Source organism: Pelodiscus sinensis, chromosome 9 (assembly GCF_052426305.1).
Source record: "Pelodiscus sinensis isolate ZL-2025 chromosome 9, ASM5242630v1, whole genome shotgun sequence".
NCBI classification, from domain to species: Eukaryota; Metazoa; Chordata; order Testudines; family Trionychidae; genus Pelodiscus; species Pelodiscus sinensis.
The window spans coordinates 49128067-49144905 of record NC_143060.1 but is presented as its reverse complement, the minus strand read 5'-3'; the positions used below and the strand labels follow the sequence as shown (position 1 = coordinate 49144905).

Below are 16839 nucleotides of genomic sequence, written 5' to 3'. Positions count from 1 at the left end.
AGAGCTGCCTGTTTTAAGAACCTGCAGCACAACAAGCTCGGGGTCTTAGTCCTCCTCGGGGTCTTAGTCACCAGCTCACATGGCCCCTGCAGCCTGTGTGGGGTGGGGCAGGCAGAGAAGCTGCTTGAGATCCCTGCTGGGCTGCTAGCCAGGAGTTGCCCAGATAAGTCTCCTTATCAAAGCTTATCTCTCTTCCCCCAACCCTCTGCCCCCCATTCCTGTCCCCCTACTCCACATACCCAAACCCTCTGCCCCCTCCTGAACCCATGCCTCCTCCCAGATCCTGCACCTCAATACCCTGCACAAGGTCACAACCCAAACACCTGCACCCCCTTCTGCATCTCAGTCTCCTACCTCAGTTCACAATACCCTCCTGCCGTAGGTCACAACTCAGAACCTGCACCCCAGTCCAGTGCCCCAGGTCACAATCACCTTCACCCAAACTCCATCAAGGACCCCACACTCTCTCCTGCATCCTAATCCCATAGCCCAAGATCCCTTCTGTACCCAATCTCCATCCCAGTCCCTACACCTCCTCCACTAATATCACAGAAGAGTGCGGACCTTGACCACTTTCCAAAATCTTGGAGTGGCCCCCCATCAAAAATTATTGTCAACCCCTGAGCTAAAGAATCAGCCTTAGAGGGAGAGCAAATGCATCCACAGTGCTATAGAAATCAGTGGCTTGAATGAGGAATAGGGCCAGGCAGAGAACTTAGGTAAGACAAGAACACTTACAAAATTATTCTGCCTTGATGATAATGTAAAGAGGATCAGATGTAAGAGGAAAATTGTACCAACTCAAGTAATATAGTGGGTATTTTGTGTGTTAGCTATATCTCTTTAACATACTATTTGTCTTCTCTATTCAGATTGCAAGTAGTCTGGTTCAGAAGCTATGATTTCCCATATGTTTATGTTGCATCTGACACAGTGATGCTATTTTATTTTTTAAACTGAGAAATCTTTCCGTCAAGTGACTCGCCAATATTGTAGTTTCACTGCAGATTTCTTACCTTTTCTTTTACACTTAGGATATGCCAATTTCCCCTCCATACACTGTACTCTAAATTCAGAAGATGTTGGATCCCTTCTATATCCATTTTTACACTCAAATTCAACAAAGTCTCCAATTTCTAAATTTAGTCTTGTTTCTGAAATCCATTTCAGACCAATATTGTTTGTCTCCATTTCTTCTGGGGATGTTACGCATCGTTCTGGAAACAGAAATATGAAATTTCAACTCAATGGATATACAATTGACTACATGTATTGAGACTAACCCGGGTCCAAATTATTTACTTAAGTAGCAAAAAGCAGAAAATGTTCTCAGATAAGATTTGAAAAGAAAAGGAAAGAATCATAGAATCATAGGTCGGGAAGAGACCTCAGAAGGTCATCAAGTCTAGCTCCCTGCCCAAAGCAGGACCAACCCCAACTAAATCATTCCAGTTAGGGGTTTGTCAAGCTGAGACTTAAAAAGATTCCACCACCTTCCTAGGTAACCCATTCTAGTGCTTGCCACCCTTCTAGTGAAATAGTTTTTCCTAATATCCAACCTAGACCTCCCCCACTTGAGACCATTGCTCCTTGTTCTGCCATCATCACTACTGAGAACAGCCTTTCTCCATCCACTTTGGAACCTCCCGTCAGGAAGTTGAAGGCTGCTATCAAATCACCCACCCCACCCCCCGACTTTTCTCTTCTGCAGGCTAAACAAATCCAAAGACTTCAGCCCCTCCTCATAGGTCATGTGCTCCAGCCCCCTAATCATTTTGATTGCCCTCTGCTGGACCCTCTCCAATGCGTCCACATCCTTTCTATGTTGGGGGAGGAGGGCAAAATTGGATACAATACTCCAGATGTGGTCTCATCAGAGTTGAATAAAGGGAAATAATCGCTTCCATAGATTGGCTGGCAATGTTCCTCCTAATATGTCATTAGCCTTCTTGGCTACCAGGGCACACTGTTGACTCATATCCAGCTTCTCATCTACTGTAATCCCCAAATCCTTTTCTGCCAAACTGCTACTTAGCCATTTGGTCTCCAGCCTGTAGCAATGCTTCGGATTCTTCCATCCCAAGTGCAGGACCCTGCATTTGTCTTTGTTGAACCTCATCAAATTTCTTTTGGCCCAGTCCTCTAATCTGTCCAGGTCACTCTGGACCCTATCCCTGCCCTCCAGTGTAGCTACCTCTCCCCCTAGCTTAGTGTCATCCACAAACTTGCTGAGGGTGCAATCCATCCTCTCATCCAGGTCATTAATAAAGGTGTTAAACAAAACCAGTCCCAGAACTGATTCTTGGGGCATTCCTCTAGAAACTGATGGCCCACCTGTTAATCACTACCTGTTGGGCCTAACAGTCTAGCCAGCTTTCTATCCATCTATCCAATCCATACTTCTTTAGCTTTCTGTCAAGAATATTGTGGGAGACTGGATCTAAAGCTTTGCTAATGTCAATTTATATCATATCCACCGACTTTCCCATATAAACAGAGCCAGTTACCTCATTCCGGGGTCGCTGGTAATGGGAAAGCAGAGCTGTCTGCCACCTGGCATGTCTCCAGGTGGCAGATAGGAGGCGGCCTCTCTGCTGAAAAATACGAACATCTCATTGTGCTAATATGCAGCTGCAGACCAACAGTGGCAATGTGACCACGGTGTGATGGGACATCGGTTGGCGTCCATTGTACTGATAAAAAAATCACATGTTCCCAATGATGGCGTTGTGACATGGAGAGTGTAGCCTGCCATTAAATAAGGTTGCCACCCCTACTGCTTTGTGGGTTAGCCCAGGAGGGTGTAAGGCTAAGGAAAGAAACCCCTGGTAGAAAATCTCTCACTGCCTTGTGAATAGTTCTGGGAGACTCAAAGGCTACAGGAGTAAACTCAAACAGAAAATAAGGAATGGAGACCCTAAGGCAGTTAGCAGGAAGGACATGTCCACTCTGTTTTCCGGCATCTCCTACAATCAGTCCAGTTCCAAATGTGTAGGCTTTTGTCTTTCCTTTGGGCTTAACTGGAAGGATCAAAAGGGGGATAGTGTCCTTGGGCAATGCACAATCTCCATATTATTTGCCCAGGCAATGCAGCAGAAGACAATATTGAGAGGACACTTCATCCTTGCTGTCAAGCATGGTCATAACAGAAAGTGGCAGATACGGGTTATAAGCCTTCCTAAATTGGTGAAGAGGAAGATGCCAGGGGACACTTTCGATGGTGGGAGGAGTCATTGCACTCCACTGGTCAACTACCACTGCCTTAAGCTGAGTAGCCCCAGGACAGTTAGGTGTTGACCTGCCACATCTGCTCGTCTCATTGGGAGCATGAGACTAGACCAAAGGTCAAAAAGCAGATGAAATCACATGCCTAGCAGTAATAGAAAAACCTCAGATTTCAGACTGGAATGTAGAACATAAGAGTCATGTGTCCTGGACTTAATAACAATTCCGATGATATGACCATAATCATCAGAAAATCTGTGCTAATAGAGCAACAATACATCAGGCTGAACATTGATATTGCTGCCCTTCAAGAGAATAGACTTGCAGATTCTGGATCCATAAGAGAGTTCCCCTTGTTTTGTCAAGGAAAACATAGTGTTGAGAAATGCTTGCATGGAGTTGGTTTCCCCCTTTGCAACTTGCTGCTCAAGTCAATAGACATGCCTAGTGCATTATGACTCTTCGACTATTCACTGAATCAGGCTACATCAACATTGTCAGTGCCTACTAACCAACTCTGACAACAAATAACACAGATAACGATCACTTTTATGAGAGCTTGCAGAAAGTAGTTGATTCATCAGGTGAATAGCATTTCTACAGACTGGGGACCAAACGGCTAAGTAGTAGTTCTGCAGAAAAGGACCTGGGGATTACAGTGGGTGAGAAGCTGGATATGATTAATCACTGTGCCCTTGTAGCCAAGAAGGCTAATGGCATATTAATGGCATATTAGGGTTTATTAGGAGGAGCATTGCCAGCAGATCTATGGAAGTGATTATTCCCCTTTATTCAGCATTGGTGAGGCCATATCTGGAGTATTGCATCCAATTCTGCCCCCCCCCTCCCATTACAGAAAGGATGTGGATGCATTGGAGAGGGTTCAGCAGAGGGAAACCAAAATGATTAGGGGGCTGGAGCACATGGAGGAGAAGCTGAGGGATTTGGGCTTATTTAGTCTACAGAAGAGAAAAGTGAGGGGGGAATTTGATAGCAGCCTTCAACTTCCTGAAGGGAGGTCCCAAAAAGGATGGAGAGAGGCTGTTCTCAGTAGTGACAGATGGCAGAACAAGGAACAATGGTCTCAAGTTACAGTGCGGGAGGTATAGGTTAGATATTAGGAAAAACTATTTCACTAGGAGGGCGGAGAAGCACATGAGTGGGTTACCTGGGATGGGTGGAATCTCCATCCCTAGAAGTTTTTAAGACTTGGCTTGAGAAAGTTCTGGCTGGGATGATTTAATTGGGATTGGTCTTGCTTTGGACAGAAGGCTGGACCTCTGAGGTCTCTTCCAGTCCTGTAATTCTAAGATTCTATAATTCCATGACTAACGGAGTTGAAGAATCAAGTTCAGAGAGAAAGCAAATGAGTGCACATCACAGTGAAAACCATCTTCCAGAATGAGAAATTGGGCCAGCCAAAGAATTTAGGTAAGACAGAAGCATATGCAAAACTTTTCTCCTCTGCTAGTAACCTAAAGATTACCAGATGTCAGAGAAATTGTCCCAGGTCAATATAACTCACAAGAAAAGTAAACAGTGAATCCCTTTAACCCACAATCTGTCTTTTCCAATGAGATTGCAAATTATCTGGGTCAAGAATCTTGATTTCCCACATGTCCTATGGTACCCATCATAATAATGTCTTTGTATTTATTAAAACTGAAATCCCCCCCAAAAATTAATGAATCTTTTAGTCCATTGATTGGTGAATATTGGAGATTTCTTACCTATTCTCTTGCACTTAGGATATGCCAATTTTCCTTCCATACACTGTACTCTAAATGCAGAAGATGTTGGTTCCCTCACATATTCATTTTTACACTCAAATTCAGCAAAGTCTCCACTTTCTAAATACAATTTTGTTTTCCAGGTCCATTTCAGATGAATATTGTTTTTCTCCATATCTTCTGGAATAATTGTACATGGCTCTGGAAACAGTAAAAATATATATTTTCAAGAGGTACACGTGGCTCTATAACTGAATTTTTGATTCATTAAGTGTATTGAAATTGATCCTGACCCCTCACGCTTTACATAGCTAAAGAAAGCAAGGAAATACTTTCAGATGAAAGTTTGATCAAAAAGAAGAAGAAGGAGCTCTAGAGTAGGAGGCTGTCACATCAACGGGAGGCATACTGTGAAAAGGAACAGAGAGGAGACTGAACAGAGAGAGAAACAGCATTAGAATCTATTTTACCATCTTTTGTCTTTATGCCACTCAGCTAATGCAAATGGGCTAGAACCTAGCTACACCTGGCCAACAGAATACCATGCATGTGCAAGTAGACTTACTTTTTCAACGTTTAAAGCTGGAAGATTGGTCTCCCATTGTCCTTCCTCCCCAAGCTTTGGGTAGGTGATATGGCATAAGAGAAAAGGAACATGACAGGCTAGTCCTAAGCTGTGAAGTCAGGTCCAGGATGACAAAGACTTAAGCAATCTATATATTTTAGAAACGTGCATCTATCTCTCAGTCTGTGGGTCTGTCCGTCTGTAAGTCCATTTGTTCTTGAACTCCTTCTAAACAGTAAGAGCTAGGACCACCAATTTTGTGGCAGGATAATGGGAAGTGCGTGGAATGTGATAGTTTTATATCATACAGAAAGATAGAGGTGTGATGGCTGGAACAATTATACTCATGCATAACCCTGACCCTAACCCTGGCAGCACCCGCCACCATGGCCTGCCTCAGGGAGCATCTACTGGCTGCTGCATGGCTCCTGCCTCCTTGGGTTGGCTCTGGCAAGTACCAACAGGCAGCTTGCGTGATCTACCTTTTGCCCATGGGCTGGGCCCGGGGACTGCTGGTGGCTGGGCCAGGAGCTGAGGTGCATTCCCCTTCCCCTCCGCCTCAGGCCAGTGGGGTGTGTGGACCCCCTGTCCCAGGGATAAGCCAGGAGGCATGGTGCATGGCCCCACCACCTCAGGCTACCCCCAGCAAAAAGCTGGCAGCCTCCCTTCCTCCTTCTTCTGAGTCTCTCACCCCCTACCCTAAGCCTCCCACGCTCTCCCCTGAGCTTCCCTTCCTCCCAACCCTCTGCCCTTAGCCCATCCTCATTCCCTGCTCTGACTCCTGCACTCCCCACCCCCTGCCCTGCACCCTCATCACCCTTACTCCCACCCCACCCTCATGTCCCCATCCACCTACCCTGAGCCCTTCCTCAACCTGCAACCCTGACTCCCTCACCTCCCCAATTTGCGGCCTCCTGTCCTGAGCCCCCCACACCTTCAAGTGTCTGTCCTGACTCCTACACCCAAGCAAGTAAGGTTCATCATTCGTTTAAGAACCACACACACAGAAAGCTGCTCATCTGGGGGTCACTGCACCTCAGTGTACTCTGGCCATCCCCTCACCTCTCACTCTAAGCTGATGGAGGTTGTAGAGATGGAGGTTTAGCGCAGACCACATTTGTTTTATGCCAGTTAACATTGCCCCTATGCGAAAGTGGAATGCCTAGCTAGTCTTGCCAGCCTCATGTCTACGCCTGGCATTGAAAAGCAGCAACCAATATTCCTCATCCTTTTCTGTATGCTATTGAATTGTATTTTACAGAATCTTCCATATTTGAAATCTTTTCAACTAACAGTGTATTTGAATATATCTTTTCACTTCCAATAAATGGTAGTTTCTTTATAATGCTTGTCACAGTTTTTAACTAAGATATATTTTGAGGGTGCATTATAAGTACTTATTATGGTGTGGATGCTTGCCATTTACCCATGTTTTCTTTTTAAAAAATCTGTATTAAATGTCCCTATGAAGAATCAGAGGAGTAGCTGTGTTAGTCTGTAACAGAAATAACTTAAAAAAAACAACAAACAGCACACCTTAAAGACAAACAAAATATGTAGATGGTATCAAAGGTATGAACAAAGACTCCCTGTTGTGTCAGGCCAATTCCACAAGCCAAATACACAGGGAAGTCTTAGAACTTAACTTCATTTACAGGTTTGGGACCCATCACAAAGATATGAACAAAGATATTACCTGGCTAGCACACTGCCATCCCCATCCTAATGACTTAAAAAACCAAGCAATGGGTACTTAAGAACAATTTGCACCTTCTTTATCAGCTTCATGTGGCATTAACACTCTAAGGGTATGTCTACACTACCCCCCTAGTTTGAACTAGGGGGGGTAATGTAGTCATACGGAGTTGCAAATGAAGCCCGGGATTTGAATTTCCCGGGCTTCATTTGCATATAGCCGGCCGGCGCCATTTTTAAATGGAAGCTTCCTAATTCAAACTAGCTAGTCTGTGCTGCGTGTAGCCAGGCGGCACGGGGTCCGAACTAGCCGGCATTTAAAAATGGCGCCGGCTGGCTTTATGCAAATGAAGCCCGGGAAATTCAAATCCCGGGCTTCATTTGCAACTCCGTATGACTACATTACCCCCCCAGTTCGAACTAGGGGGGTAGTGTAGACATACCCTCATTGACTATTTCTTTTCTCTCTTTTCCTTCTTCCCCGCCCCATCCCCTATTTATTTTGGAACTGGACCTTTATTAACTCCATTCCTCTGAAGAAGTGGGTTGTGCCCACAAAAGCTCATGATACTATCTACATGTTTTGTTGGTCTTTAAGGTGCTGCTAGACTATTCGTTGTTTTTAAAGTTTTTCCTATAAAGAATGTGAGCTTTCCCCACACATATCTTGTGTAAATCAGAAGTTATTCCATTCCAATTTGTGGAATTAATTTGGAATTACTCCAGTATACATGACTCCAGAACTGGGCCCATAATATGAAAAATATCAATTGAATAACTCACAGTTCTTTTCCATATCATAGATTCTTGAACCCACCTAAGCAAACTGGTGGATCTGTCCATTGACCAGACTCACAGCTAACAAATGCAGATCCCCTCATTCTATGAAAACTTTGGCATCTGTATTCCACTCTTGAACCGGATTCATATTCCTTCTGTGGAAGGATCTTGATATCTCCATTAATAATAGCAGGTGGTCTCCCACACTTTCTAGCAGCCTCTGAAACTAAGTGTAGATATAAAAAATATGCACATCAGTGATTATTTAAAGTAAATACTATCATATAACAAATATTACAGTGCTATCAATGTACTCTGATAGACTAAGAAAGATCTCAAGGTAAAAGTGAAAAAGTATCCTCTAGATATTGGAATTTAACACAAAATTCTATAAGATAAATCTTTAAAGTCGACAAAACATGGCACTTGTTCATGAACAACTGACAGTCAGGAGCATTTCCATGTGCAAGTCCTAGTCTCTCCATGGCCTTGTTACCATGTTTGATATACATAGCATTTGTCTCAGAGTATTGTGGATTATGACTTTACCATGGTATTTGCATATTGAAATACTGAGGGTAATATAATGGTTACAGGATTCATGCTAAAGAGAAGTTTGGATAATTCAAACCAAAAGAGTGAAATATGAAAAAGAGAATAACACTAAAGAGGTAAATGTGTGTGAATTGTACAAGAAAGAAATATTAAATGAATGAAGGGGAAAAAGGAAAGAAAGAACTGAAGGACATAGAAACCTCATGATGTACCTATAACTGATAAAATCATAAATGCAGCCCAGCTATGACCTTTACCAATACAGCAGTACACAGACAACCCAGGAAGTTTTTGAAGAATGTTGGGGACAACTTCCTGGTACCAGGACTGAAGGAACCGAGAAGGGGCCATGAACAGCTTTACCTGCTGGTCACAAACAGGGAGGAATTAGTAGGAGAAGTATACCGTAAATTAGCGTATATAACCTGCGGGTTGTACACTTTATTACAAACCCCACTCCCTGCCCACTCCATGGGGTATACATGTCCATGGGATATACAAGTTTATTTTTACTCATAAGCAGCTCTGCCCCTTTAGAATTGGGTCAGCTCTGCTCCGCTGGAGGGAGAGCCTAATGAGCTTCCAGCACGCCTGTGCTGTGCTCTCCATTCCCCCGCCCGGAGGAGGTGGGTTGCACCTGCCTGTGGCTGTGTAGGGCCTGGGCATGAGTACAGCTCCCCTCCTGCAGGCTGGCCAGCTTGCCTGCACTGTGCTCTCCATTCCCCCCGCTGGCAGCAGGATGGCTACCTAACAAAAGATGGGTGGAATGCAGGACATTGGCAGTTTATCCTGGTATGTGCAATTAACCATGAATTAGCCTATAGAACACGTGGGTTATACATGTCCGCAGGTAATCTAAGTTTTTTTTCACACAGCAAAGAAAAACCACAGAGTATACACGAGTGAGGGTTATACATGAGTGCGGGCTATATACGCTAAAACATGGTAGGTGGGTGACAGCCTGGGAAGCACTGATCATTGAGTATTCCTTGTAAACATTGTACTCTAAATGCAGATGATGTTTGATCCTGGCACATGGCCCATTAGCAATAAACTTCCATAAAGTTCTCAGCAGTAGAAGCAATTCTATCTGTACCTCTCCATCTTATTTCCAGAGCATTTGCCTCATCATTTCTGGGCTGCTGCAAATACCTTCTCAAAAATGAATTAAAGCTTATATAATATGGTGGAAATGTGTTTAGTCTAATGTAATTTTCTTTATTAAACCACGCTATTATGGTTATTGAACTTATCTATATCCTTTAATGATGGATTTCAAGAGAATATTGCTGATGGTTTTCTGAAACACTACACAGTAAAAATTGATTGTAACAATCGCAGAGTGGAGAAGAGCTGCACTGTTGCCTTCAGGCACCGATCTAGCCTGCACTTCAGCATGTGTGTAGTTTTAATCATGTTCCAATTATTCTGAGATAGGTGCTAGAAGCAGTTCTTAGCTCAGGATGTGCTAAATGGAAAACTGCATTCATGTGACATCTCTTTGAATTTCCACTGATCTTTCTCGATTTCCCTACACATGGCTTGTGTTAATAAAAGAAAGCCTGCCTGGCTTTATAGCTTGAGTTTTCAATGAATACCTGGCTCATGTGTGCTTGATTCGGTTCACTATTACACAGTTATATTTTGTGAATATAATTTCTATGAGGTATGAATGGATACAAAGTGACACTCAATTAGCAGGAAATGCTCTTTGTTCACACTGAATAGCGCTAAATGTTGTCCCATTAACATTCCTCTCCACATACTGTGCTCTGAAGTTTTATTTTTAAAGCCATTTCCATCAGACTTCTGTGTTCAGAATTTTGTCATTTGTATTTCCCCTAGTTGCTAGGAAAAACTGCAACACCAGATTAAATAGCCGTATAGCAAACTATTTAGTGTAGGCACAAATTCAGGTTCTTAAATGCCACTTTGGAAATCTAATAACTAGCACAGTCATGTAATTTACCATGCTCCTTTTTCATGTCACAAAGATAATTCTATATGTACCTGAACATACTGGTGGGGCTGTCCATTTGCCCAAGCGGCATGTGATTGTTGTGGATCCTGTCATTCCATGAAAACGTTGACATTTGTACTCCACTGAAGAACCTGCTGAATATACTGGCAATCGTTCAGAAATGATGTCTCCATTTTGAATAGAAGGTGGGGGACCACATCTTCCTAACTCATCTAAAACAAACACAGAGCATTGAAACAGAGAGTAATTGTACTGTCATATATATTAGGTACTTATATTATATTACTTACATTAGATATTTAAAGTGAAAATGCTGGTAGCACCATTCCCTTCCCTAATTTCATCTATGAAGTCTGAACCTTCAAGAAAGTAGATGCTCACTCCTGCTGTATTTTTAAAATTTAATATTTAACTTGCCTAATATCTTCCTTTTCTTCTAGAGCTCTCTTTATTCCTGATTCCAGGTAGTTACCTCTCACTGTATAGATAACATGGAAAGAAGGATAGTAATGTACAGTATTGGAATTACTCTTTATGGGGTGTGTTACTCTACCATGAGAGCCATTCTCTAGACAGGTTCAGTCATGTTTATGCGTCTTGGCTCGACTATATCTGTATACAGTACTCTATATTGAGGTGAGTAAGAAGATAGAGGGTGCGGTGTCCTATACTAGATGTGGTAGCGGTTACTGTGATATAGACACTTCTCCACTTAATTTAATATCATAGTCTAGACAAGCTGGAGGGGAGGGGAAATTTCCACCATCACTAAATGTTTGTGTCCCTCATCTGGTGTCCTTGTTACATGTTGTGCCCTACATTTGGACCTGGCATGTTGAGAGACTTTTCCTGATTGACTTAACTTCTTTCCATTCATCACTAATTAAACAAATCACTCATCACTAATTAAACTCTAGTAACCATACCCAGGCCTCTTTAAGGTCCTTTTGCACCATTGGAGTGATGCGGAAGAACTTTTAACCAATCTCTAACTGGGACAGGTGAAGATTTCCCCTGTGTAATGCAGTGGTTTGTCATGGGCAGCCTCTGAACCAATGGGATAGGGCTGTAATTTATAGCACCCCCACAAGACCTTCACTGGTAGAAGATTTCCTATGTGACTTCTCTTGTCAGCTTAGAACAGCCGTTGTACTGCTTCCAGGGTATGTCTACACTTGATTCCTCTCTCTCGAGAGAGGAATGCAAATGTAGACATCCGAAATTGCAAATGAAGCGGGGATTTAAATATCCCGTGCTTCATTTGCATAATTGCAGACTGCCGCTTTTCCACAATAGCACTATTTTGATACGTCAAACTCAGTCCTTGCAGGGTTATTTTGAGAGAAAACCCTTCCCTTGAAGTAACCCTTACTTATTTTTTGAGCACTCCATTTTTTTCTCCTGAAATAACCCCACGGGGACCGAGTTTGATGTCTCAAAATAACGCTATTGCAGAAAAGCAGCACTCGGCGATTATGCAAATGAAGTGTGGGATATTTAAATCCCCATTTCATTTCCAATTTCGGATGTGTACATTTGCATTCCTCTCTTGAGAGAGGACTCAAGTGTAGACATACCCCCAGTTATCCCAGGAAATGTTTTTCCCCTTCTCCATTATGTACTTGTGGCCCCAGATCTGGAAAGGTAGAAAGGTATTTGAATCCCCTTCTATTTGCTCAGCCTCATTAAGCATTGGCCCAAAGTTCCCATTGCCCAGCAAGTTTTCAACTTACATAGTATTTTATTCCTTATTCTGAGTACTTGTTTTTTTTAACAGATTCTTGTGAAGAACTTCACCGAGAACTAAAAACAAAGAAATTCTGTCTTCTGATCCCACTTATCCCATGTCTTACCAACTCTATACCAATGATAAAGGAATAGAGAAGCATCTCTGTTAGATTCATAAGCCCACCCCAGGGAACTCTGTATTTGCAAGAGAGCTAATTTACCTGTAACTACATCTAGTTTGACTTCTTCATTAAAGTCCATTTTTTCCCAATGCGTGCTGCTTTTTTTTACAGTATATCAGATAATACTTTAGGACAATAAATGCTTCTCTAAGAACATAAGAACTTAAGAACAGCCATACTGGGTCAGACCAAAGGTCCATCCTGCCCAGTATCCTGTCTTTCAACAGTGCCCAGTGCCAGGTTCCCCAGAAGGAATTAACAGAATAGGGAACCATCAATTCATCCCTCTCCTGTCACCCATTTCCAGCCCCTGACAAACAGAGACTAAGGACACTATTCCTAGCCATCCTGGCTAATAGCTCTTTTTTAACCCTGTTAAAGTCCTGGTCTTCTTAACACCACAACATCCTCTGGCAAGGATGTGGATAGATCTACTCTCTCCATTGCTTGCTCTCCCCTAGTCCCACTCACTTTTACTGGGCTTGCACAGAGGTTAGGGTTCAGAAGGGGGTGAGGGTGCAAGCTCTGGGAGGGAATTTGGGTACAAGAGGGGATTTTGGGCTGGGCAGAGTATTAGGGAGCAGAAGGGGGTAGAGGGTGCTGGTTCTGAGAGGGGGATCAGGGCTGGGATGGGGATATCTATTAAACTGTTGTTTTCTAAGAGCTAACAGTGAAGCCCTCTTAAATAAATACAAGGTAATTAATTTCACAAGTGTTATCTGTATATCACACTCTTTTTATAGTGACTTTTTTCTGCATTTATCAAATAAAAGCCTATGAAGTACTGATCTTCAGTTCCAAATTTGTTCAAAATATCTCAAGGAATAGTCATGTAATGAAGAATGCATACCTTTATTGCAGTGGGGATACACAATATTGCCTGAATTACACTGCACAGTAAAATTGGAAAGAGATAAAAATTCCTGGGGTACGTATCCTGGTTTGCAATTAAACACAACAAAATCGCGGTGCTGTATGTATGGTTTTCCATTGTATGTCTCAGTCAGTTCTATACCATGGTTTTGCATTTCTTCCTGAGAGATAATACATGGCTCTAGGAAAAAAACAAACAGTAATCTAATCATATACATATTGTTATTGTGGTATGATGAGCCAAATTAAACTATGAAGGTAAGATCACATTTTAAATTATTATGTTTTCCTTCTGGCCAATGCAAGAGCCGTAGTCACGTAATTAAGCACATTGCTTAAATGGAAGCAAAGTCAGAGGTTAGGATTGGCTCAAAGTAAAATTTTTTAAATGGGGAAGACAATGCCATGGTCAAACAGCCCAATCTAATACAGTGGTCTCCAACTTTTTTGTGCCCAAGAGCACTTTTTTAATTTAAGGGCAACCCAGGATCTAGCCCGCCCTTTCCCCGAGGCACCACCTCTTCCTCAAAAGCCTGTCCTGTTCAGATCACTCCATCCACCACCCTTTCACCATTGCTTGCTCTCCCCCACCCTCACCAGGGCCATCCCACAACATTTTGGCACCTTTTCTCTTGCCTGCCTGTTATATCTCTTGTGCCCTCGTTCCTCCAGCACAACACTCCACCATTTCTGTGCATCTAGAGCAGAAAGAATACATATGCACCAGGAGCAGACACTATTTTCTACACTCTGGGTCCTAGTGGCACCCCCCACAGTCTGGCACCTGAGGTGGCCACCTCAGTTTGCCTCATGGTAAGGCCAGCCCCTGACCCTCACTCACTTTCACTGAGCTGGGGCAGGGGTTTGGTAGTTGTTTGGGGTGCAAGCTCTAGAAGGAAGTTTGGTTACAAGAGGGGACTCTGAACTGGGCAGAGTGTTGGGGAGCAAAAGGAGGTGGAGGGTGCTGGTTCTGAGAGGGGGATAAGGGATGGGACGGGGTAGGGATGGAGGGTGCTGGCTCTGAGAGGAAGGTCTGGGGTAGAGGATATGAGATGCAGGAGGGGGCTGGACATTGGGATGTTTCCTGTCTGCCCTAGCCCCATGCTGCTCCTGGAACATGCACATTTGACCCCGGGGGTGGGAGTGGGGAGCGTTCCCTCTCTGTTCTGGCACTACCCCCTCAGTTCCCCATTCCCAGACAATGGGCATCACCAGTAGAAACAAAAAACTCTCCATAGACTATAGCTAGAGATAAACAACTCCTGTCAGGACATGTCAGGCATTTTGGAACTCACGACTCAAATATTTAAAATGTAAGGTAAATAAAAATGATTAAATGCATAGGTCAGTCAAAACATGGCACTACAGTTACAGAGAATGTTCAGAAATGTGCAGGAATGCAGGAAGCACCAAGCAGTAACAACAACACAAGTATGTGTTGGGAGGTGTATGTGAAAGAGGCAGTATGTGTAACCCAGATAGAGAGTGTGTGTGAGTGAGTGAGTGTGTTGGGGAATCTTAGGAAGAGTGCAATGTCACTAACACTCAGAGGAGACACACATACGTGGCTCCCAGTCCTGTCCTGACCCAGGCTGTGTTCTTTGTCCCCTGCTGTGCAGTGCTGGAGTCAGGGGCAGGGAGAAGGAAGGGAGAGAGAGAGAGAGTCAGTCAGAGAGCCAAAGTTCATGCCAATAAGAAAGAAAGAAAGAAAGAAAGAAAGAAAGAAAGAAAGAAAGAAAGAAAGAAAGAAAGAAAGAAAGAAAGAAAGAAAGAAAGAAAGAAAGAAAGAAAGAAAGAAAGAAAGAAAGAAAGAAAGAAAGAAAGGACACTGGGGCTATGTCTAGACTGCAAGCCTCTTTCGAAAGAGGCTCTTTCGAAAGAGAGCGTCTAGACTGCACGTTGAACTTTCGAAAAAGCGGCTTGCTTTTTCGAAAGAAAGCATCCAGTGAGTCTGGATGCTCTCTTTCGAAGAAGCCCTATTTACATTGAAGAACGCCTTCTTTTGAAAGAGGAACTTTCGAAAGAAGGCGTTCTTCCTCGTGAAATGAGGTTTACTGCCATCGAAAGAAAAGCCGCGTTCTTTCGAATTAATTTCGAAAGAACGCGGCTTGAGTCTGGACGCAGGTGAGGTTTTTTCGAAAAAAGGCTACTTTTTTCGAAAAAACCCCTGAGTCTGGACACAGCCTGTGTGAGCTGGCTAATGAGGAAATCTCAGAAAGAGTACATTGTCTCTTTTAAAAAATGCAGCACGTCTCCCATACTCAGGAAGTGCTCACGGTCCAGGGCAGTCAGGCTGGCCTCACTCTTTCCCATTCTGTGGAGGTGGGGTACAGAGGCAGAGGGACACCCTGACATCAGTGCCTGCGCTCCCTCCCTGTGCAGGAGGGTCTCTCCTAGGAACAACTGCAAAAGGAAATAAGATTGCAGGGTGTGGGGAGAGGGAAGGGAAGGAGCACTTGAACACATGCTGCTGGCCGTGTGTGCTCTGCTTAGCAGCAAGCCTGCCTTACTGACAGATTGCAAATGGCTGGGAGAGGCTCCAGGCTTGACCAGTCAATCACTATCAATGAGCTGGCAACCACTGATCTAAGATTGGCCACACTTCAGACTTCGCCAAAGAGGCCTGTATATAAGCCTTCCTGTTCCTGAGAGTGTCACACTGTATCCTTGCCAGTAGGGTTCCAGAGTGATGGTACAGGATAAGAACTTAAGTAGAATCCTGTCTCTGTGCATGTACCTTTCCTTACCTAGCGTACAGCTACACTGTGGGGGGGGGGGAGAAAGGGGGTTTGAAGAAGGTATCCAAATTGTGTTCGCATTTGCATACCTTCTTCCATTTTTTTTTCCTGGAAAAGGATTTTCCGGTATTTGTCCTGTCTACATGGGGCCAAATGCCAGGAAAAAACCCTCTTTCAAAAGTCCCTGTAAACATTGTTTTACAAGGAATAAGGGGGCTTTCGAAAGAGGGTTTTTTCCCCGACATTTGGCCCTGTGTAGATGGGCCAAATATCAGAAAATCCTCTTTTTAAAAAAAATGGAAGAAGGTATGCAAATGCAAGTGCAATTTGCATACCTTTTTTTACCCATCCCCTCCCCCACCGCCACCACAGTGTAGACGTACCCCTAGAGGGTAATTTGCCCCTGGGTAGAATCCAATACACCACTTCCATCTTACTTAAGACCCATCTAGTATAATGTAAGTGGTTCCCATCTTTGTGCACAGGAATTAATTTTACCCCCAATGAGGTTTAAGTGGTGTTATTGGTGTGGGATGGGAGAAAACTATCCGGATTGTCACGAACAAATGCTGAAGAAGACATTACTTAGCTTTCCCAATAATCTCAAATTTGTTTTGATATTAGTAATAGAAAGTTGATCTGACCAGGAACTTGGATTTGCCAGTCTAGATCAAATCAACAGGAAAGTGCAAGAGCCCTGAGGCAGGCAGAAATGGTATAAACTGCCATCCACCATTTTATACTGGATTTCAACTTGATGTCTAGTCATTACAAACTGTATTAACTC

General features: G+C 43.4%; 1 protein-coding gene across 3 annotated transcripts in view; it reads right to left on the bottom strand.

The window, feature by feature from the left end:
• Positions 1-16839, bottom strand: part of LOC102449075 (complement factor H-related protein 5-like) — a 47023-nt gene that overhangs the window by 22398 nt on the left and 7786 nt on the right. For all 3 annotated transcript variants that reach the window (XM_075936703.2, XM_006110178.5, XM_075936704.2), the window contains exons 5-9: positions 13292-13495; positions 10561-10743; positions 8033-8221; positions 4956-5156; positions 1017-1217 (exon numbers count right to left, since the gene is read on the bottom strand). In XM_075936703.2, the coding sequence (XP_075792818.2) occupies positions 1017-1217; positions 4956-5156; positions 8033-8221; positions 10561-10743; positions 13292-13495 (978 nt within the window). The remainder of the gene's footprint in view (positions 1-1016; positions 1218-4955; positions 5157-8032; positions 8222-10560; positions 10744-13291; positions 13496-16839) is intronic.